This window comes from Dasypus novemcinctus, chromosome 24 (assembly GCF_030445035.2).
Source record: "Dasypus novemcinctus isolate mDasNov1 chromosome 24, mDasNov1.1.hap2, whole genome shotgun sequence".
In the NCBI taxonomy this organism is placed as follows: Eukaryota; Metazoa; Chordata; class Mammalia; order Cingulata; family Dasypodidae; genus Dasypus; species Dasypus novemcinctus.
The window spans coordinates 61,220,897-61,242,308 of record NC_080696.1 but is presented as its reverse complement, the minus strand read 5'-3'; the positions used below and the strand labels follow the sequence as shown (position 1 = coordinate 61,242,308).

The 21,412-nt window shown below is 63.3% G+C and overlaps 1 protein-coding gene across 1 annotated transcript in view; it reads left to right on the top strand.

The window, feature by feature from the left end:
* Positions 1-21,177, top strand: part of PMEPA1 (prostate transmembrane protein, androgen induced 1) — a 53,671-nt gene extending 32,494 nt beyond the window's left edge. Inside the window, exons 2-4 of the mRNA XM_004482257.5 lie at positions 10,220-10,374; positions 16,889-16,942; positions 17,222-21,177. Of these exons, the coding sequence (XP_004482314.2) occupies positions 10,220-10,374; positions 16,889-16,942; positions 17,222-17,770 (758 nt within the window). The 3' untranslated portion in view covers positions 17,771-21,177. The remainder of the gene's footprint in view (positions 1-10,219; positions 10,375-16,888; positions 16,943-17,221) is intronic.
* The last annotated feature ends 235 nt before the right edge of the window (positions 21,178-21,412 follow it).

Below are 21,412 nucleotides of genomic sequence, written 5' to 3'. Positions count from 1 at the left end.
GAGACTCAGCAGGCAAGATCCAACAGTGTTGGACAGACACACAGACACGAAACACCCAGAGACACACCTGAGAGTGGCAGGCCCACGTACACGACACCCGGAGAGGAAGACGCAGATCCGGGGACCTCTCCGGAGCCACCCTCGCCCCGCCTCGCCCCTCCCGCCTCTGGCCCCTGGCTGGCCGGGTGGTCCATTCGTGACTGGCAGGCAGTGTGTCCACTAACGCTGCACTTCCCAGAATCCTCCACCAAAGCCGAAAAACGGACTTCTAGCAGGAAATGCCCCTTGTATGGGTCGGGGTCCCTCCGGGGACCCTGAGTCCATGTGACAGTGACGAACCACGCTGAAGCTGTGGCCCTTCCTGGGCTGCCGCTGGGATCCTCGGGTTTCTGTCCTTCTCTCCAGGGTTTCTGGCTTCTGGCTCTGGAAAAGCCTCCAGGAATCAGATTAGGACCCACCCTTGCCGAGGGGCACCAATTTAATAATAATGCCTGCAAGAGTCGGGGGTCCTTTGGCGATCCCCCCCACCCCGGGTTAGCGGCATGTTTCATGGGGTACGGAGCGTCACCCCTCCACCAGCCTTCTGTGTTCCACGCGTGAGGCCCTGCCGGCCAAGCACATCGTCTCACCTCTCCGAGCCTCAGTTTCCCCACCCCTGAAGTGCAGGCGGTGATGACCCTGGGGTCCTCCCTGAGAGGGCGGTGGGAAAGTTAAACGAGATCCAGAAAGAATGGCGCGTACCTAACGCGCTGCCTGTGGTCAGGATGCCTTTAGTAGATTCCAGGCGATGGATCCTACGTCCGGTTTAGCCTGCCCTGAGATGAGGCCCGCAGGTGTCGAGGGCCAGAGTCTGATGGTGCCGCCCTGGAGAAGACGGATCACGCGGGATTTAAGTGGAAGCGGCAGCTCCTGGAGCAGCCTCTGCTTGGTGCCCCAGCGCAGGCTCGGCTCACGGTAGACCAGGAATCCGAGCCGCGGGAGTCAACGAGTGGGACTGAAGAGCCCCTGGGAGTAGATTCAGGGACGGAAAAGCCAACCAGACACCTGCCAGGGGGCGTGCAGCCGCGTTTTCAGAGGTGCATCGTGCGGGCAGGTGTCCCTCCTCCACATTCGTGGAGGTGGGCAGGTAGGAGCCCCCTGCAATCTGTCGCGATCACCCCAGGAGCGGCCGTCGCTTGCAGGGTTTGCTGTCGCCGGGGGTTCCGTGAGCCTCAGAGATGCCACATGGTTGCAGGGTCTGGAGTTGCAGAAACGAGCTCAAGAGATGAGGTCATCACTCAAGGTCACACGGTGGTGGTGGCAGCAAGACGTAGGTGCCAGCCTGTGCTTTGTCCAGGGCCACTCCTTGAAGCCTGGTCCAGCCCTGGGGGCAGCCAGCTCTTCAGCACTTGGCTGACCACGTGTGGCTTTTCCCCATCACTGCTTGAGTGGCGCTGTGGGCCAGGCCTTGAGAGACTCACAAAGGTGACTCCCTCCCTCAGGAGCTGGAAGGGCCACGTGGTGTTATCTGTGTTCTCACCATAGTAGACCAGGAGCTCTGGGGCGGCCAGGGCTGGGCTTTGAAGGATGAATAGGAGTTCAGCAGCAGATGCTTAACAGAAGTGCTCCTTCTTGCTCAGACTGTGCTGGTTCCAAAGAGGCTACAGGACAAGGAGATAACATCTTGATAGGGGCCAGACAAGCAGTGACAAGAAGACACAGACTTGAGATAGGATTTGAGTTCTGGAAGTCAGGTCCTGATTAACCATCAGCTATGTGGAAGAGCTTAGGACTCCTGCGGAAAGCCTGTGCAGGAAGTGGCTGCAAGTGCTGGGCCTGGGAGGAGCGATGGGGTGGTTGTGGGTCCCAGGGGAGGTGGGCCAGCCTGGGCAAAGGGACAGCCAAAGGCCAGCTGAGATTCCAGCTACTGGGCAGCCGGGAGGCTGTGGGCTGAGGGGGATGAGCGGGCAAGTGGGAGGCTGGCAGGACGGGAGGAGGGGGCTGGAGGGCCCCAGAGAGCCCCAGGTGCTGATCCAGCGCGCCGGCGAGTAGACCCTCTGAGCAGTCGCCGATGTTGCTCACCGAACTATGCAGCAGGCGCGTTCGTAGCACTTGATGTATCTACATTGCGCCCCGTTTCATTTGCTGATAACGGCATGAGTTGAGTGCCACTGGCACGCTCCTTCCCAGTGGTGAAGCTGAGGCACAGAGAATGACAATTGCCTGACGTCACAGGTCTGACCAATGGTCGAGCTGGATTTGGGCCCAGGCGGGCCAGCTCCCAGGCCCTGGCCATGGCTGGACGCTCTGCCCCTCGGGTGTCCACTGAATGTTCTCACCTCGCAGGGACCCCTGGCCCGGCCCTCCCCGTGTCCTCCTTGCCTCCCCTGACGTCTGGCCCTGCCATCCGCCACTCAACAGCCGGCCTCCCCCTGCCCCGGGCGACAGGAAGAGGCGCTGCCCCCTCGCAGTCCCGAAGGACAGGGCCCCTCCCGCCACCCGTTGCCCTCTGACCCTCGGAGGCTCTTGGCGCGTGGGGAGCTGTCGAGAGGCGGCCAAATTCCGCGGCGCTGTCCCGGCTGCTTCGGGGTGGCGCTTTTATCCAAGACGCTTGGAGAAGGGGCCACTCGCCTCCCTGCACAGATGCCACGTCCCGAACCCACGGCTCAGGGAAGGCAGCACCAGGCTCTTGGAAACTGGCAGTTCAGAGAAGCACCTGCTGGTTTCCAGGGAGCACGCGGTGCCCTCCCGCGTGCCGCGAGGCCGCGGGTGCATCTCCTTGTCAGCTGCCACTCGGATGCAGGCACCCGTGCACATGGGCGCACACGTGCACTCAGACGTGACGCATGCACATGCACGTCTGCACGTGGCTTCAGTATATTATTAAAGGTTTTATTAAAATAATCCGTATTGTAAAAATGCAAACGATATAGAAATAGGAAGAGTATAAACCGTTTCCCTCTTGCAGAAGCAGGCAGTGTTAACAGCCTGAGTTTTATTCTCACTGTGTTACAAAAATGGGTCCAGTTTCATTGTTTCTTAGCCATAATTGCGGATCTCTGTCCCTCGTACAGAGACCGGTGGTTCTTAGCCAGCGGTGATTTGTCCCCCACATCCTTCAGGGACTTGGTGCTGCGTAGACATCTCTAGCTGTCTCTGAGCGTGGGGGTGCTGCCAGCAGGCGAGGGCGTGGGCCGGGACCCCTCAACAGAACCACCTCACTGCGGTGAGACACCCCGCTGTGGATTGGTCTTCCTTGTAAGCGGCATTCAGAGGGTCTCCTGGTGGTCACGTAAAGGTCCCCACGCAGCCATGCTCTTGACGCCTCTGGACCGTTCTGAGAATCCTGTTGGCGGTGATCCCGGAACTGGAAGTGGCTGGACTGGCAGGTGGCGTGTGTTTTTAATTTGGGTAGGTCGTGTCACCGTGCCTGCCAAGGAGGTCGTGGCAGTGCCCCCCCCCACTCGTTCCTACCCCTCAATTAACAAAGCACATTCGAGTGTTTCGAAATAACTTTCCATCGCCTCCAATACAGCCGTTGATGGAAGTGGCTCTCTCACCGGGAATTCACTCCATTCTACCAATAACTCGCGAACGGTGATTGATATTTTGCTGACAGTGGGTGTTTAAAGATGTTCGATGCCGGTGACAAAAGGAAAAAAAATCCCATTAGTTCTTTCCATTTGGATAATAGCAAGAAAGATAAAAGACACTGCTTTGTCTTTTCTTATTGAAGGTGCATTTAATCACGAGGTTCTAAAATGATCCTCCAGGCCCTTTGCTTTCCCTGGAGCTCTTCCTTCACCGCACCTGTCCCCAGGGCGCCTTCAGCCTCAGCGCCCACCCTCCTCCCAGCTGCGGCCTGGGGGTCCCTCCTGAATGCCCAGGGTGCAGGGGCACCTCGGTGCTATTTGGGGACCCAGGAATGAGGCTCGGCGCAGCTCACCCTCTCACCCGGCTGGTCCTTTGCGAAGGGCCACAAAGTGTCTTACGGTGTAAACGGGGAGGCGCTCACGGCCGCACATGGGGGGCTGGGATCGCTCTTTAGGGCTCTCGAAACCCGAGCCCGTGGTCTGGTAGACGCCCTGGACTGTGCACGGCCCCCGAGGGCAGGCATGCCCCTCTGCGCTGGCCCTGGACCGGACAACACAGATGGGAGGGGTGCCGAGTTGAGCAAGGCAGGCCCACCCCGAGGCACTCGTACCCAGCGGGTACAAGGAAGAGCTCAAGGTGTGCAGGGCACACGTGTGTGACGGACGGAGCAGGGCGGGGGGGAGCCTGGGCGCGAGGCCAGCAGCACAGGGTGGCTCAGGGTCATGGTGAGGAGGGAGGCCGGGTGGTTCTAGGTGTCATCTTGGACGAAAGCTTGGAAGGGGCATCCCGGACAGCAGAACCGCACGAGCGCGACCCCTGGGTGAGGCAGGACGGGAGCCAGTGCCCCCAGAGCCAAGCTGGACGCGGCCTGGAGGCCCAGAGGACCCCTTGCTCCCTCCAGTGGCCGCCAGTTCAGCCCGGTGTTGGGAGAGGCAGGCAGCAGGGTCCCAGGGCAGCCCGATGTCCTCCCCCCACCCCCCACCCCCACAAGGCCAGGCGGGCCCAGGGGTGGAGATGGCCGTCCAGCACTGGCCGTCAGCACCGTGGGGTGGACAGGTGCCTCCCTGCTCTGCCAGGCGCTTTCGCAGCATCCACACCCGCCCAGGGCCGCTCGGAGGTCACCAGTGGCCTGGCCTGTCCGCCTGGTCGGGATCCCCTCCAGCACCCCCCACCCATCACCGCGCTCCGGCCTCTGCAGGGAGACTGCCCGGGAAGGTCGGTGCGGCGCGCGGCTCTCTGCCGACACCGGCAGATGCTTCTTAGCGCTTTCCCCCTGTTTTACTGTAATGTAATCGTACATGCTCAAAATGCTGCGGATGCAGGAGCGTGTCATGTGGAAAGTGACGCCCCCTCCCCTCTGTGGGCCTCCCCGGGGGTGACGGTGGCCTGGTGCCTCACACCTGTGCACGCAGACCCCACAGGCAGCAGTTTGTACTGTAAGATCCCACTTTTGTTTAAAAATATACTTTTTAAAAAACCAAAGTGCCCTTCTGCCCGGCGGCTCCCCTCTTGCAGGGGCGTCTGCGTGTCGAGGCACAGACCCACGGGAGGCCCTGCGTTTGGTGGGTCTCGTCAGCCGCGGTGGTGGAAGCTTCAGCGGCTGAGTCGGTTTTGCACAAGCCTGCAGTGGGCGTTAATTCACACTCATCTTTGCACCTGAGAACACATTGGCTCACCGTCATCATTGTGCGCCTGCTCTCGGGAAGGCAGGGTTCTAGGCCCTGGAGGCACGGGCATGCTGGAAGGACGGAAAATTAACCATTAAACGGGTCCCTCGGGCACCGTTCCAGGTTAGTGCTACACAGGAAAAGCAGGCGTGCCCCAGGCTGGGGGCAGCAGGCTGCCTTAGGCAGGGGCCCAGGGGCTTGCCTCCCCGGAAGGTGACATATGAGCAGAGGCCAGAGAGTGATGAAGGGAGAAAGGAAGGAAGCCTTGTGGATGTGAAGGAAGGCCCCGGGCCAGGCAGGAGGATGGCACGTGCTAAGGCCCTGGGGTGGGACCGTGGCAGGTGCTTCTGCAGAACAGAGAATAAGTGGCTAGAGCAGAGTGAGTGAGAGGGAGCGTCCCGGGAGAAGCGGGTGTGGATTCCCAGTTTCACCGTCCATGTGTCAAGGCAGTGAGCTCCCCGAGGGGCTGGGCCGTGGGGGAAGCCCATCCCGGGGCCTGGAGTTCTTGGCTCAAGGGGGCCCCTCCTAGAAATCCCCTTGGCTCCAGATTAGCTCACGTGGTTCTCAAAATGACCACGGGAAGGCTCTGAGTTGGTGATTTAGTAACTGACAAAGCTGGGGTTCGAACCCAGGACCCCTGCAGGTGAGCCTCATGCTTTTAACCTGCACCCCAAGCTTCTGCCACGAGCAGCAGGGCAGGGAGCCCCGGGTTCAAGCCCCTTGGCCCCAGCTTCCCGGGGCTGACCCACACGTGACCCATCCCTGCCACTTCCGGGTCCCCAGCAGCCCTCCGGGCACAGAAAGTCCGCTGTTAAAAAGGGAGAAAACCAACCTAGAATTGCCACCCTCCCCCCAAGCCTCAGGAGAAAGAACTGTTTTTTACCCGAAAGAACCACCTTACCCTGAGAAATGAATGAGCCGCGGGGGGTGGGATAAGAAGGCCGTTCCTTTGACGCTGGATTTTATTTGCAGTTGTGGTGGGGGAAGGAGCTGGGTTCTCAGATGCGCCAGCCGGGGAGGGGGGGGGTGACGGGGCGGGGGGCGGGGGGACAGTGGCGCTGAGGATGGCCCTGGCCGGCAGGGGCGCCGCCGGGTGACGAGGAGGCCCACCCCCGGCTGGCTCATCCGGGCAGGGCTAACGAGATTAATTTTCATAAATTTCAGACAGCGCCAGCCCTCGTGTGTGCGGCCCGGAGGCCAGACAGCGCCGCGGGCAGCGTTCACCAGGAAAGGCGGGCGGCGGCCCCTCCACAGGGGGCCCGGGGGGGTCGTCTGGCCCCGAGGCCTCCCCTGGGCTGGCTGCAGCCAGGTGGACTCTGCCCCCTTCCAGCTGAGGAAGCAGGAACCTGCCAGGACCCCACGGCGGCTGGTTAATGGGCGACAGCTCAGTCGCAGCCGTGCAGCAACCCCGTATGTGTACTGGGTGCGTGCTCTGCACCCGTCTCTCCCCCATCCAGGGAGAGGAGTTTTGCCAGGTTAGGGAAACTGAGGCAGATCAGCATGGCTCCATATCCCCTTGTTAGTAGCTCTGGGGCCTGGGGCTTGCAATATCTGGACCGGAACCCCCAGCGCCGCCCGTCCTGCAGGTGCATTGGCTCCGTCGTCAGGTCAGAGGCCGGCAGCTCCACAGCTGGGAGCCGAGGCTAGCCCGGCGCCCTGGAGGTCTGAGCTTAGCCTTTTCTGCAGGACAGGCCCCACTGGCCTTCCTGCATTTTTGGGAAAGAACGAGGGGGCACAAGGGGATTTTGTGGACTGGAGGACTTGCCACGGGCGCGATCCCGTGTTCGAATCGTGGCCCCTGCTCTCTGCCCCCGGGGCCGTCTCGCTCACTGGCGGTGCCAGGCTAGCCTGGCTCGTGGCCTCGGTGGCGGAGGTGCTCCCGCTCTGAGCTGTGCCTGCCGTGGGTGGGGTGGGAGGAGCAGAGCTAGGCACAGGAGCTCTCCCCTTTTCGCACGCAGGGGGCTGCCCGGGGGTGAGGTCAAGGAGCGGCCGGGCCCATGTGGCCCACGCAGAGGGGTGTGGCTGCCCTGTAGCCCACATGGGCCCAGCGCCACGGCGTGCTCCCACATGACGTGAGGGGCAGTCAGAAGTCTGGACTTCCAGGACAAGTTGGAGCTGGGGGAGCAGATGTCCTCGGCCCCCTCTCCCCGTGGGCGCTGGGAGGTGTCCCTTCTAGAAGCAGGGGCCCTTGTCCACCGCAGGTGGGCCACTCCTAGGAAGGCGTGTCCTGCTGTGAAAGGGCCTGGGGTGCTGTGGACAGGACAGGGGTCTCCACTCCCCCTGGCCAAGGAGGGTCCTCGGTGGGTCCATCCGAGGGTCCCCGGCGGCTGCCACAGGGGCAGCCCAGCCGTGACATGTGACCAGCCTGCTCTGTCCTTATGGGTGAGGGGCTTTACCCCTAGACCTGGAGATCTCAGAGCCTCAGCACGAGCCACGCCTGCCCCGGCGCCCCTCGTCCCCCTCGGCGCCCCTTGGCACCCCCAGCACCCCTCGGCACCCTTCGTCCCCCCCGGCACCCCCCGACCAGGGCCCCCACGCCTGGTGGGTCCTGGAACGTCCCACCCGGCCCAGCCTGTCACGCACTCTGTCCTGCGTGGACGCCCTCCCCTCCCTCTGCCTCCCGTGCTGGACGCTTCACTCTGTCCGTTGGGGTCCCCTCTGCTTCGGGGCTGGGGCCGTGTGGTGGTTGGGGCGCTGGGGAGCGGCTCACGATGCTGCCCCCCCTCGCATTGGGGTCCCGGCCCTGAGCACATTGTGCACAAGAGGCTCCGCGGGGGGGCTGCTCGTCTCCTCCTCTTGGACCAGGGGGCTGTGGGCGCCTGCCCTGGCCACGCGGAGCCTGGCTGGACCTGGCGACCGGCCGAGCCTCTGCAGACCACCTCCCCCTGTGGGCCTGGCCCCCGCCCGAGGCTCGCGTCCGCGGCGTTCTCTCTCTCGCCGACGGCGTTGGCCCCCCCCCCTCCCCTGCGTGGTTTCCAGGCCGCCGTCTTCCCAGGGCACTCACGCCTGCACCTTCAGCGACCGTGGCTCCCACCTGCCCCTGGCCCAGTTCGGGGCGGCAGCCGGGTCCCCCCAGCCACGTGGCGCCCGCTTCCGCTGCCCCCCAGCCCAGGGCGTGCGGCCCGGGGCCCGTCCAGCCTCACCGGCCCTGCAGGCGCAGCCCCGGGCCTGTCCGAGAACAGGGACAAAGGCGGCCGCATGCCTCTCCCTCCCTCGGGCCGCTGGCCAGGGGAGGGGGAGAGGACGCCCCCGCCCCGGGCCTCGGCTGGGGTGAAGAGTGCACGGGGTTTGGGGGACAGCAGGATCACAGGCCCCCTCCAGGGCGGGGTCAGGGCTGTGGGCGTCGGACAAAGCAGGGCCTGTGTGTCCCTCCCTGAATGGACGCTTTATCCCGGGCCCTGGCAGACACGGCCTGGGCCCTGCAGGTCCCGCGGGGCTGGCCTGGGAGTCGCGGTGGGGGGGGGGGGGGCACAGCGCCCGCCTCTGCCCCCCTGCAGGAGAGAGTGGGCTGCAGCCGTCCTGGGGAGCACCACGCCCAAGCCCTCCCTGAGCCTCCCCCAGGGCGAGGTGGGGACACGATGTGCCGGGGGAGGGGGCCCTGGCGCAGGCACAGGGCCGGGGCCACTGCTCGTGGCTCGAGTCTCCCCCTTCACCCCTCTGCGCCTGGGTCCCCACGGTCCTGTTGCTATCGTGGGCGGGGTCCTTTGGGTGTTCAGGAGTAGCCCTGGTCTCCCCCCTTCCATTTGTGACATCCCCTGTTGGCACCGCTGGTACGCGCCTGAGCAAGGGTATGAAGTGGCCAGGGAAGATGGGGTTGGGGTCCCAAGGGGTAGGCTGGCCGGCGGGAGGCGGCCCTGCCCGGGGGTGCTGGGCCTGGGCGGTGGAAGGGGCCGCGGAGGGCTTCCCAGAGGAGGCTGCTCGGCGCAGGAGCGAGCAATGTCGCCAGAAGAGCGCCCGCGGCCTAGGAGGGGCCACCTTCGCGCTTGGAGCCAGGCTGGAGGCAGGAGGCGTGCCTCTCCTGGGGGATTGGGGCGGCGCAGGGGCCGGGCCAAGCCTTTCTGGCTGTCACCCACCCCTCCACCTTCCTGCTGGGTCCAGCGGAGGCCCCTTCTCCAGCGTGTGGGGCAGGGAGGCAGGCAGGCTGCAGAGCAGCCCTGACGAGCCGCTGGGGCCGCGTGGCTGAGTCGCCTCCAGGGGGTCACAGGCCCCCGCCACGGCCAGCTGTTGGCTGCTTCATCACAGACCCATCAGAGATCCGCCTGAGTCGGCGACACCGACTTGGACACAAAGTAACTTACTTCCCTTTTCTGTATTTGAGGGTTTCTCTGTACTCCTAGGAGAGAAATATAAGACAAATTTTTAGGTTGGGTTGGGTTTTGTTGTCTAAATTATTTATATATTTACCACCACCACCACCCTGTTATTTGCATTCCGTGTCTGCTTCTCTTCCTTTTAAGAGATACCGGAAATCAAACCTGGGACGTCCCATGCAAGAGAGAGGCACCCAACCACTTGAGTCACCTTCGCTCCCTGCTTGTTGTATATCTTGTGTTTCCTCGTTGTGTCTCCTTGTTGCGTCAGCTCACCATGCCAGCCTATTGCGTCAGCTCGCCATCTTGCTTGTTTCCTTTAGGAGGCACTGGGGACCTAACCCAGGACCTCCCGTGTGGTAGGCGGGCGCCCGACCACTTGAGCCACATCTGCCTCCCTTTGTGGTGGTTGTAAATGAGAACATTGCAGCATCGCAGATACCTGGAATGTGTTTCTTCTGAGGCCTCTTCCCCGAGGCGGGGTTCCTCACGCACCCCGGCCTGCCGTGTTTGTGTGGGTGCGTGGGGTATGGCGTGTTTGTGAAGGTGTGGCCGTGCGTGCGTGTGTGGGAGCCCTGGGGCGTGTGTGTTGGGGTGTGGACACATCCGCGGGGACGGCGAGCGCGGGGGCGCCGGGGCGGGGGGCCTGACGCCGCCCTGTGCCCGCAGCGGAGCTGGAGTTCGTGCAGATCCTGGCCATCGTGGTGGTGATGATGGTGGTGGTGGTGGTGATCACGTGCCTGCTGAGCCACTACAAGCTGTCGGCGCGCGCCCTCGTCAGCCGGCACAGCCAGGGCCGACGGAGAGAAGAGGCCCTCTCCTCGGTGAGTGACCCCCCCCCCGCGGAGGTGCCCGCGGGTGTCTGTACCTGGGGCGGGGGCGGGGGAAAGGGGCTCGGCAGTGGCCGCACCTGCTCGGTCAACTCCGGGGGTGTTTGCAGAGCACCGGGCGCCGTGCTGGGCGCAGGGGCCTCGGCCGTGGCCCGGCAGGCAGGGCCCTGCTGTCCCGGGGTCCACGTCCTGGGAGGTAGCCTCAGGTGGCATCACCCGTCAAGCAGCGTGGGCCGCAGTTGGGGACGCGGCGGCCCCTGCGAGAGGAGCCAGTGGGCGCCGTGTGGCCCCTGAGGGGGCGGGGACAGTGGGTGAGATGGCAGGTGTCACGACGTACCTGGGCAGGTGGTGGTGGCAGGGCCTCCTAGAGCAGCGCCTGGGGAGAGGGATGAGGAGTGGCTGGGCGGGGAACCGACAGCACCCGCCCGCCGTGGAGTCACAGGGCAACGTGACACCCCTCCAGCCTTCCCTGGGACAGGTCCCCGTCCCTCAAAGGGGGGGCGCACGTCCCTCAGCCACGAGACGGGGGCTAACGGCTGCACCCCCTCCCCAAGGGCCGGCGGGGAGGGCCCTACGCTGCGGTCTGCAGCTCTGGAAGCACTTGTGGCCGTTCATTCATTCACTCGTTCGTTCAGCAAACGCCTAGCAAGCCACCCTGCGTGCCGAGGACTTGCCCAGGCACTGGGGAGATGGCGTGGCCAGCCCCCTGGGGACCCTGGCCCAGGAGAGCGGATGGACTGACGGGCACACTGTACCGACCCGGCACCCTAAAGGCGCATTGGGGGACTCTGGCTGGGGCCAGCGAGGCTGTGCTGGGGAGGGTGGGCCCCCTGCTGGTAACTGGGACCCTGAATTTTAATGTGTCCTTAGAGTTGGGGGTGGCGTTGGGCATTCTACAAACCCGGAAACATCCCCAGGGCTCGTTCCCCTTGGGGTGAGGCAGTCCTATGCCCCCCACCCCTCACCTTGGTTCTTCGGCAGGTGGATGAAAAGGCAGATGCAGAGTTAATCCCCGAACGGTTTCCCCCTCTCGGTCTGGAATGGGTCATCCAACAACCCGGGACAGGAAGGCCCGGGCGCCCGATGGACAGACCGAGGACAGCAGGCGGCGGCTGCAGCGGGGGCCACCCTGGAAGCTGCAGGGACCCTCGCCAAGCCGCAGCGGGGGGGCCTGGGACAGAGCGAGAGGGGCGCACCAGGATGGCCTCCTGGTTCTGGGGGCGCCCGGGGTTGGCAGAGTTGCCCCCGCCCCCGGGGGCTGAGCCAGGTGGCGGCGGGAGCTGGCAGGCTTGTCCCCCGCAGGCCCGGGCCCCTCTGCTCTCGCGTCAAACCCCGTCTGCCGTGCGTCACCCGGGCGGCTGCGCCAGGGCTGGGAGCACCCGGCCTCTGGCGGGAACGGCGGGTGCCCCAGAGCCGGGGCCCGGCGTGTGTCCAGGGCCAAGCCCAGCTCCCCTGCGCGTCGATGTGCTGCTGTTTTTCTCCCCCGAGGGCGCTGTCGCCAGCAGGACGTGCTGCGGGGAGCGCGCCTGCTCTGCGCCCCGGTCCCCACCGTGGCCCAGGGACTTAAAGGGCTCGTCCCGTTTTAAGGAGGAGAAACCGGGCTCAGAGAGGTGGGGACGTTGACCTGAAGCCGTGGCCTGTTGGATGTCAGCAGGTGGTGGGCTCCAGGTGGCCTGTTGGATGTCAGCAGGTGGTGGGCTCCAGGTGGCTCGACGGGGCCCTGCTGAGCCACCGCGTCTGTGCTGTGAAGGGGAGCTGCGCGAGCATGCTGGGAGGTGGCGGCGCCCTCGCCGCGGGAAGGGGGTCGTGGGGTGGCCCTGGGCTGGGGTTAGCGTCCGAGCCCCAGCCCCCCAGGCACCTGAGGCCAATTGAGGGGAGGAAGTGGGGCTCCTCTTCCCCCACGCTCTCTCATTGCCTCGGCCCCCCGCTGGAGCCCCAGGGACACCTGGCTGGGTAAACACGGGGCCTCATTAGGCCTGAAGGAGAAGGCGGGGTCCCTGGGGAGCCCCTGCCAGACAGGGCGTGTCTGAGGAGTCCCTGGGCCCTGTGACCCTCCAGGGACCCGCCCTCCTGGCCGTTGTCTGCCCAGGGCCGGGGCCGGCCCTGTCCTACCTGCGCCAGGCGTTCCCACCCACCTGGGGCCGGGCCCTGGCGTGGCCGTCCTGGCCCCCACTCCCCCCACGTGGAGGCCGGCGCTCACACCCCACTGCTTCCTCGCTCAGACGGCGCCCGCTCTCCCAGGACCCCGGTCTAGGGGTGACTGCAGGTGGGCACCCGCGGCCAGGGCTCACCGCCCCTGCTGGGTGACGTTGGCCCCTGAGCCTCAGTTTCCACATCTGTCAAGCAGGGTCAGAGGAGCCTGGTCAGAAGGTGCGGCTCCTTCCCCACCTGCGTCGCTGCAGAGACCACGTGCCTGTCCTCACTGAGCGGCAAAGCTGAAGCCGCCGAGGTGGCACAGACGGGAGGGCCGAAGGGGCTAGTCCTGGTGGCAGGGCAGGGGGGCGTCTACCTGCCACGTGGGCACAGCTTCTGTAGACGTGGCAGGGGGGCGTCTACCTGCCACGTGGGCACGGCTTCTGTAGATGTGGCAGGGGGTGTCTACCTGCCACGTGGGCATGGCTTCCATAGATGTGGCAGGGCGGGGGCATTTACCTGCCATGTGGGCACAACTTCTGTAGACATGGCAGGGCAGGGAGACATTTACCTGCCACGTGGGCACAGCTTCCGTAGATGTGGCGGGACGGGCGTTTACCTGCTGCGTGGGCACAGCTTCTGTAGACGTGGCGGGACGGGGGCGTTTACCTGCCACATGGGCACAGCTTCCGTAGACGTGGCGGGACGGGGGCGTTTACCTGCCACGTGGGCACAGCTTCCGTAGACGTGGCGGGACGGGGGCGTTTACCTGCCACGTGGGCACAGCTTCCATAGATGTGGCAGGGCAGGGGGCATTACCTGCCATGTGGGCACGGCTTCCGTAGACGTGGCAGGGCAGGGGGGGCGTTTATCTGCCATGCGGGTCTGGCTTCCATAGACATGGCAGGGCAGTGTGGGTGCCCCTCAAGTGGGTAGGGCCACAGTTTGCCCAGGCAGCTCCTGGGTGGCACATCTGAGAGGAGCTCCCTGAGCTTTGCTTCCAGGCACCAGTTTGGACCAAGGATTCCTGCGTTTAATTTCCTCTTGGTAAGCAACCTTTGATTAATACACATAAATGTTTATGTGTCTGGAAGATGTCATTGTGTGCCCGAGACCTGCCCGGTGTGGGCAGGGGTGGGAGCCAGGCTCTTGGCACAGGTGATAGAGGAGTTGAGGCCCAAGAGGCCCCTTCCGCCACCCCAGGTTCAAAACTAGAAGCTCAGGCAAGACCGTGGCCCAAGGCCAGCGTTCACCTCTGTGCCCGAGTCCACCAGGCCAGGGGGCCTGGACCTGTCCTGGTCACCCTCTCCACTCCCCGTGTCGGACTTTGTCCAACCCAGTGTCATCCACTCTTTTGTTCTTCCAGCAGCAGGTATGGCGGACCTACTGCGTGCCCGCTGGGTGTTGGCTTGCACTTCAGTGGGTGGTGGCCCCAGTCCCTGAGATGGGGTAGATTGCAATGGGGGGTTTAGGGGGTAGGGGTGACATCAGAATTCCGTTGAGGCCATGTGGCGTCTGGGAACCCCCTTGAGTCCTGCGTGACGTCGGGCAGGCAGTCGTCATAAGGGGCGCAAGTCAGCTAGGCCCACGACCGGGGAGCAGACTACGGCGGCCTGTGTTTGTAAATAAAGTTTTATTGGCACGCCGCCTCGCCCGTTCCTTTTGTGTCACCTTTGGAGGCTGTCACACTGCGGCAGCAGACTCGAATGGCTGTGACCGACCTCCTGGACCGCAGAGCCTGAAACATTCATTCTCCGGCCCTTGGTCTGGGTTTGCAGACCCCTGGCCAGGTGGGGGAAGCCGCGGGAGGGCTGGGTGCGCGCGCCCTGGCGAGAGTTTAGGAAGAAGCAGAGTGCCGGGGGGCGGGAGGGGAGGGGGCAGAGAGCGAAGCGATTGGGAGGGGTGATGGCCTCCTGGGTGCAGAGGGGACCCCGGCAGCAGCCGTGGGAATGACGGCAGTGGCGCCCTCGGGTCGCACGTGGACTGGCCCCCCTCGTTTTAGCGGCCTGGACGGTGTGCAGGGGGCCACGCGGAGTTAGCCGTCCACGCAGCATCTCCAGAGCGCCCCTGCGCGGTGCCCCCAGCGGGACCCTGAGGGCGTCAGCCTGCAGCCGTGGGCGGCTTTCTCCTGAAGGCAGTGGGGAGCCCCAGAGGGTTTAAGCAGGGGAGTGACACGCTCAGTGTTTGGGTGGAGGCCTCTGCCCTCGGACCAGCGCCAGCGTCCTGAGCTTGTCCCGGCGTCTCCAGCCCCGGCGCAGCCTGCCTGGACCAGACTCTGTGTCCACACTGATGGGTTTGCCTGTTCCAGGCTGAGACGCGCTGGCCCAGGGGGCCTTCGCTAATGGGCAGGCTGGCGCAGGTGGGCTGAGGGGGTGGAGCTGCAGGTAGAGCAGGCTGTATCATGGAGGGAAAACCAGGGGGCTCGGGGAGGGGTGGGGTGGGGGGAAGAGGAATGTGTCGGGAACAGCCCCGTGGGTCTGGCTTTTCCTGCAGCTGGAAGGATGGCAGATGGTTCACTGCGTTGGGAAAGAGAAGCGAGAGGCTTCGGAGTGGGTGCAGGGCGGCCAGGGGGGCACACGGTTCTTGTCCAGTCGGGTGAGGCCGGTGGGGATGGGCTCAGCTGCTGCGGGAGCCTGGGGGCGTGGTGCCTGGCGTGCTGGGGGATTCCTGGCAGGCTCCGTGGAGGAGGTGGCCCAGGAGAGGCTGCTTGTTGGTTCTGAGGCTGTGGGCTGAAGCTTTGGATTTGGCCCCTGCAGCTGGGACCTGAGCCCCCTTGCCCAGGCCCTGGGGGGCCTGCCTAGGCTAGGGGCGGGTGGAGATCGTGCCTCCTAGGGCAGAGCGAGCTGCCTGGCACCAAGACTGTGGCTGGTGCGGTGTCACCCATGTCAGTACCCAAGGGGCCTTGGAGGCGGCACTAATCCTCCTGGTGCATGGCTACCGCCTGCTGCTTAGACCTCAGCCAGCCTGGAGGGGCTGAGCAGCCCTGGGGGCAGGCTGAGGGCCACAGCGCCGCCTAGCGGCCGCACGGAAAACCACAGCCTTTGGAGCAGTTCCTGTCCAGCCTGCAGCAGGTAAGAGATGTCTTACCTGGGAGCCTGTAGGAAAACGCCCCAAGGAAACTTTTGGGGGCAATGGCTGTGTTTATTATCTTGCTTAAGGTATACGTCAAACCTTAGCCAATGGTTTGCTCTGAGTATGTGCAGTTTATCACGTGGCAGCTGTAGCTCTACAGCCGTGGCATCAGAAGACACAGCGTGTCCTTCCCACGGAGCTCGCGCACACCAGCAGCGTCCAGGTGTGCCCTCAACCTGGGCAGAAGAGAGAGCCCCAGACGGACGGGGCGTGCGCTGTCTGGCAGCCAGTGGCCGGGCCGGGAGGCTAACCGGAGGCTGGTGCTGTCCGCTGGCAGCAGGGCGGACAAGGGGTCCGGGCACCAGGCTGCCATGTGGTACCGTGGGCAGGTGCGAGGCCAACGCCAGCCTCCTGGGCTTCTTGGAGGAGCAGGGGACCCCTCTCCAACCGAGAGCTGGGGGCACATCTTCAGGGGCGGGCGGCTGTGTCCCCAGCCCCTGGCCCCGGAGAGGTGCCTCGTTCCAGCGCTGGTGGTGGAGCAGCTGCCTGGGGCACTTTGCTCCCTCCGGGGAGGCCGGAGCTTGGGGGCTTACAGTGTGGAGGGGGCAGCCTGCTGTGCACACGTAAACCCACAGGCAGGGTGCTCACAGGTAGGGCAGGTGCTCTGAAGGAGACAGATGGGTGACGAGCTAGTTATTGGGAAAGGGCCCTTTAGACATGGTGGCAGAGGAAGCCCGAGGCAAACAGGAAGGAGCCCCGCGCAGTGGGGCCACGTGTGTTGATGGGAGGTGAGTGTGTGGAGGGGGTCCCGCCTTCCTCCACTTAGCCAGTGCCGGGGTGGCCCTCCCAGGTGGTTTTCCCATGGGACTCGTTAACCCTTCAACAATCTCATGAGACAAGTCCCGTCGGCATCCACGTTTTCAGACGCGGAAAGGGCAGCTCCGACGTTCAGGCACTTGCCAAGCCGCGCCATTGGCGGGCGTGGGGGGCCGGGAGCCTGCGGCCAGGGGGGCCGGTCACCGGGCTCGCCTTCCAAGCCTGGATTCTCCTTCCACGTCTGGATTCGTTCCGAGGTTGATGGGAGGGTTTCGAGCCCGGGCAGTTCCTGAGTCAGGTTTACGTTCTGGAAAGCTGGAGGAGGCATTTCCAGAGGTCGGCAGGGGGAGCCGAGGCGGCGAGGCGATGCGGTCACCCAGGTGAGGACAAGCCGGTGGCCTCACCCCAGGAAGACCTCGGAGTCGGTGCTCAGCGCCCCCTACCCACTCTGCCACTGACCCTGCCTCATTCTCTCCTCTCCACGCAGGAAGGATGCCTCTGGCCCTCTGACAGCACCGTGTCGGGCAGCGGGATCCCAGAGGTGAGCCCCGGCCCCGACCCCCGCCCCCGCCCACCCCATCCCTCCTCCCTTCTTTGAATGACACTTGTCTGCAGGGATTGCGCTCTCAACCCCCCGTTTGCCCCCAACCCCGTGGGAGCAGCCCACAGTGTGCAGTTCCCACCCCGGGGCTCCCCGTGCCATCGGACCGAGGCCCAGCGCCCGCCGAGCCCCCGTCCCGGCGCGGCTCCCCCGCCCGCCCGGCCCGCTGCTCCCGGGAGCCGGGGCCAGCCGGCCGCCCTCACTCTTCTGCCCCTCCAGCCGCAGGCCTACGCCCCGCCGCGGCCCGGCGACCGCCTGGCCGTGCCCCCCTTCGCCCAGCGGGACCGCTTCCACCGCTTCCAGCCCACCTACCCCTACCTGCAGCACGAGATCGACTTGCCACCCACCATCTCGCTGTCGGACGGCGAAGAGCCCCCGCCCTACCAGGGCCCCTGCACGCTCCAGCTGCGGGACCCCGAGCAGCAGCTGGAGCTGAACCGGGAGTCGGTGCGGGCGCCCCCCAACAGAACCGTCTTCGACAGTGATCTGATGGACAGCGCCGTGTTGGGGGGCCCCTGCCCCCCCAGCAGTAACTCGGGCATCAGCGCCACGTGCTACGGCAGCGGCGGGCGCATGGAGGGGCCGCCCCCCACCTACAGTGAGGTCATCGGGCACTACCCGGGGACTTCGGCCTTCCAGCACCAGCAGGGCACCGGGCCGCCCTCCTTGCTGCAGGGGCCGCGGCTCGCGCACGCGCACCTCTCCCACCTAGAGGGCTCGGCCGTCTGGGGCAGAGAGAAGGAGAAGGCGAAAGGACAGCCTCTCTAGGAAGGCCCCGGGCGCCCGGGCAGCGAGCAAGAGGCAAAAACACTCCGCACTTCTTCAAAGAGAAGAGGGGAGCACGGGGACACCCCCAGTGCAGCACGTAGCCCTCCTGGCACACCTCTCTGTGTATAAATATTTACATGTTATGTCTGGTCTGAATGCACAAGCTAAGAAAAGCTTGCAAAAACCCACGTTTCTTTGTCGAGCTGTGTCTTGAAGGCAGAAGAGAAAAAAAAAATCTAGATTAGTCTTCTTTTGTTTCTAGTTGAGCTGCGTGCGTGAATGCTTCTTTTGTTTGTTTATGATGATTTCACTTAACTTTAAAGACATATTTGCACAAAACCTTTGTTTAAAGATCTGCAATATTATATATATAAATATATATAAAATAAGAGAACCTATGTGCAAGGGCAGGAGTATTTTTGTATTAGAAGAGGCCTATTAAAAAAAAAAGTTGTTTTCTGAACTAGAGGAGAAAAAAAATGGCAATTTTTGAGTGCCAACTCAGAAAGTGTGTATTACCTTGTAAAAAAAAAAAATTACAAAGCAGGGGTTTAGAATTATTTATATAAATGTTGAGATTTTGCACTATTTTTTAATATAAATATGTCAGTGCTTGTTTGACGGAAATTTCTATCATGTCTGTTGAGACTTTAAGGGAGAAACGTCAGAATTTCCGAGCAGTCGTTAGGCAGAGGGGCGAGCCCCCCGCCGTGGCGGCCGGAGAGCGGCCAGCTTCCCGGAGGGCGGGTGCCGCCGTGCCTGCCGGCGGCTGCTTCGGTTTAGCGATAGATTGTTACCGTGTTACACATTCCCTACCGAAGGGACACACTTTCCCCCCCCTGGGCCGCGTAGATCCAAACGAACAAAACTCCGAAGAGACTTTGGATCTCAAACGAAATAGGAAAATGATTCCAGAAACACCGCATTCCAGGTGCTGGTTACACGTTTTCCGAAATGAAAATAAACTGTTCTCTGAAGGAGCCTTAGTTTCTCCTCCTCTTTTCTTTTTGAAACACCAAGGTCCCCGTGGAGAGAGGCTCAGGGGGCTCTTGGGCCGGGTGGTGACCGTGGCTGGCCCCGCGGTGCCCCCGGCCGGCCGCTGCGCCCGAAGGTGCGGGCGAGGCGGTCCCCGGGAAGGGCCCAGAGCAGGAGCGGTCCGGCCTCCACCTGTCGGGGCCCCTTCACCTGCCAATTCGCCTCCCGCGAAAGGCCCGGACGCGGGGCCCAAGGCGACCCGGGGGCGCGCCCAGGTTTCTCCCAGGACGTGGGATGAAAGGATTAAAACGAGGGAAGGAGGCGACCACCGGGCCCGCGTCTGATGCTTGAGAAACCCCTTTCCCTTCTTCTGTCTTCGTGCCTCCCCCCGTGGAAAGCCACGTTTGCTGTGTTGTCCTTGTTTGCGTTACGTGACCTCGTCGGACTTGACTTTTGTCAGGGTCTTGAAGGAGTAGATTTGGGGCCGGGGGAGCCCTGGCGGTGGCGTGTCCCCGTAGAAGCGTGGGTGGGCGCGCAGCAGGAGGCGAGCGGGGTGGGGGCTCCTTGGGGCCCCCCGGGGCAGTGGCTGGAGCGGGACGTGTTCCCCCCCAACCCCTTCGAGTGCGGGACATGCGACGGTGCCACCCCCCCCCGCCCCGTGTCAGTTTCTTTTCGTTCGGGGCAGGATGCTCACTAGTAGACGAACATGAAAGAAAGAGGCAATAACTTTTGTTTTTAAGGAACTTTTTTATTACTTGAAAAACAACCTGAGAACAAGTTTTGAAGTTCTGACCATTTGAACTCTATTTATATATCAATGTATCCCTGAAGAAGATTGCGACTATCAGATGAACTTGGGGGGCCCAGCGGGTCCGCTCCTTGGCGGAGGGTTCTGGAACCTTGCCAACGTCAGAATCGGCCCCTCCGAGGGGTCTTTAGCCCAAACCGTGCTTTTCTCGGGAATTCTTTAGCCAAGTCACACTCCAAAATCAATGTAGTTGGACGGGAAAGGTGCGGGGACGCCTTCGGAGACGACGCTTTTAAAGCGTCTCCTTCCTTTATGTCAGGGGCTCTCTAGTGCCTTACTGGGGAAGCAGTAGCCCCGGTCACGGCCGGGGCTGTCCCTGGACAGCCTTGCCCACCCACACCGGCCCCCTCTCTCCCGGAAACAAAGGGCTACTGCTTTTCGAGCATCCCCAGCGCCCACTCGTGCCCCCCCGTGCCTATATGCGAGGCGGCCTCCACCCCCTCCCAGGCGCTCCCGGCCCTTCACTGCGCGATGCCAGCCGTCGGGGCGGACACTCGGAAGTGGTCTCGTTGCTCCGAGTGGAGGAGCCGGCGGCGGCGGCGGCCCCGGTGAGTGTCCTCGGGAGCCAGTGGCCTCGTTGGACGCGGTTTGGGCCATCGTGCCGGGGGTCCTGAGAAGGAAGGAGGGTGCAGGCTGCCGGCCTCGGCCGCTCGAGGGCAGAGCACGCACCTGTACCTGCGGGTCCCTGGGCCTGGGGCCTGAGGGGTGGGGGGGCAGGCCGCACCCCCGGGAGCTCCTTGGCTTCTCGGCTGGATCCCCGAGCTCTGGGGAGCGGCCTTGTGTCCAGGCACTGGCTGAGGTGTCTTTGAAAAGTGTTTCACAAGCCCCTTCGGGGACCCTCCCCTCGTCCAGCGGGCTCTCCAGCAGGACCCTCTGTGGTGGGCTGGTTGGTTTTGGAAGCCAGAGCGGGCTCCGTGGCACCCTGGGTCGAGGGGGCTTTCTCCACCTCGCCCTGTTGCCTCCCCGCTTGTCAACCCCCGTGTTTTCCTCCGAAGGAAAATCCTTTCCCCCTCCAGGCCCAGGTGTGTGCAGATGGACTTAGCAAATTGCCCTCACGTTCCCTAGACACCCCGAGTTTTTACAAAGAGTTGGAAGTGACACCTTTCCCCACGTGCGGCCGAAAGCGGCAGGGCGAGGACGGTCCGTCCCTGCCCGTCGCTCATCTCGTGAATTGTACGTGTCGGAATTTTTTTTTTCCTTAATGCAACACGAAGCTTCCAGAACCATAAAACATTCTAATTGCAAAGAGAAAAATTTTTCCCCCGGAAACTGCTTCAAATCTTGCTGTACTATAGAGCTCGGAAGGCCACGTTGCGTTCTCGTTTGCCTGCCTGATTCCACGTTTCGTTGTGCCGATTGCAGTGCGTTTATGTTGCTTTCTTGGCGTTGGAACCGCGCACTCCTTTGCAGCCCTGTTTCCTGAGTTCTGTTCGAGTTAAACTTCTGTAAACTGTCCGCGGCCCTTTGGGTGCAGCACCCACGTTGCCGCTTTGTAAGACTGTGTTTGGATGCCAGTCCACAGAGCTGACGAAACCGCTTGTTGTGTATCAGTAACCCTTAGTGGCAATGATGACATTCTGAAAAGCTGCAATACTTATACAATAAATTTTACAATTCTTTGGAATGAGCCTTTTTTCACTCTTTGTGTCGCTCCTCACCCATCCCTGCCACCGCCACCACAGATACCTTTGGGGGGGGGGGCGCGTAATCCCTGGGGGTGCTGTGCAGCCCCCAGCATCCATCCAACCTCTCTGTGCTTTAGCACAGGCAGCACTCAGTGCTTTCCTGGACAGGCGGCTCTCATCAAACAGGTGGCTAATTTGGTGGAGAGTTCGCAAAATCGTGCATACTCTTTCTCG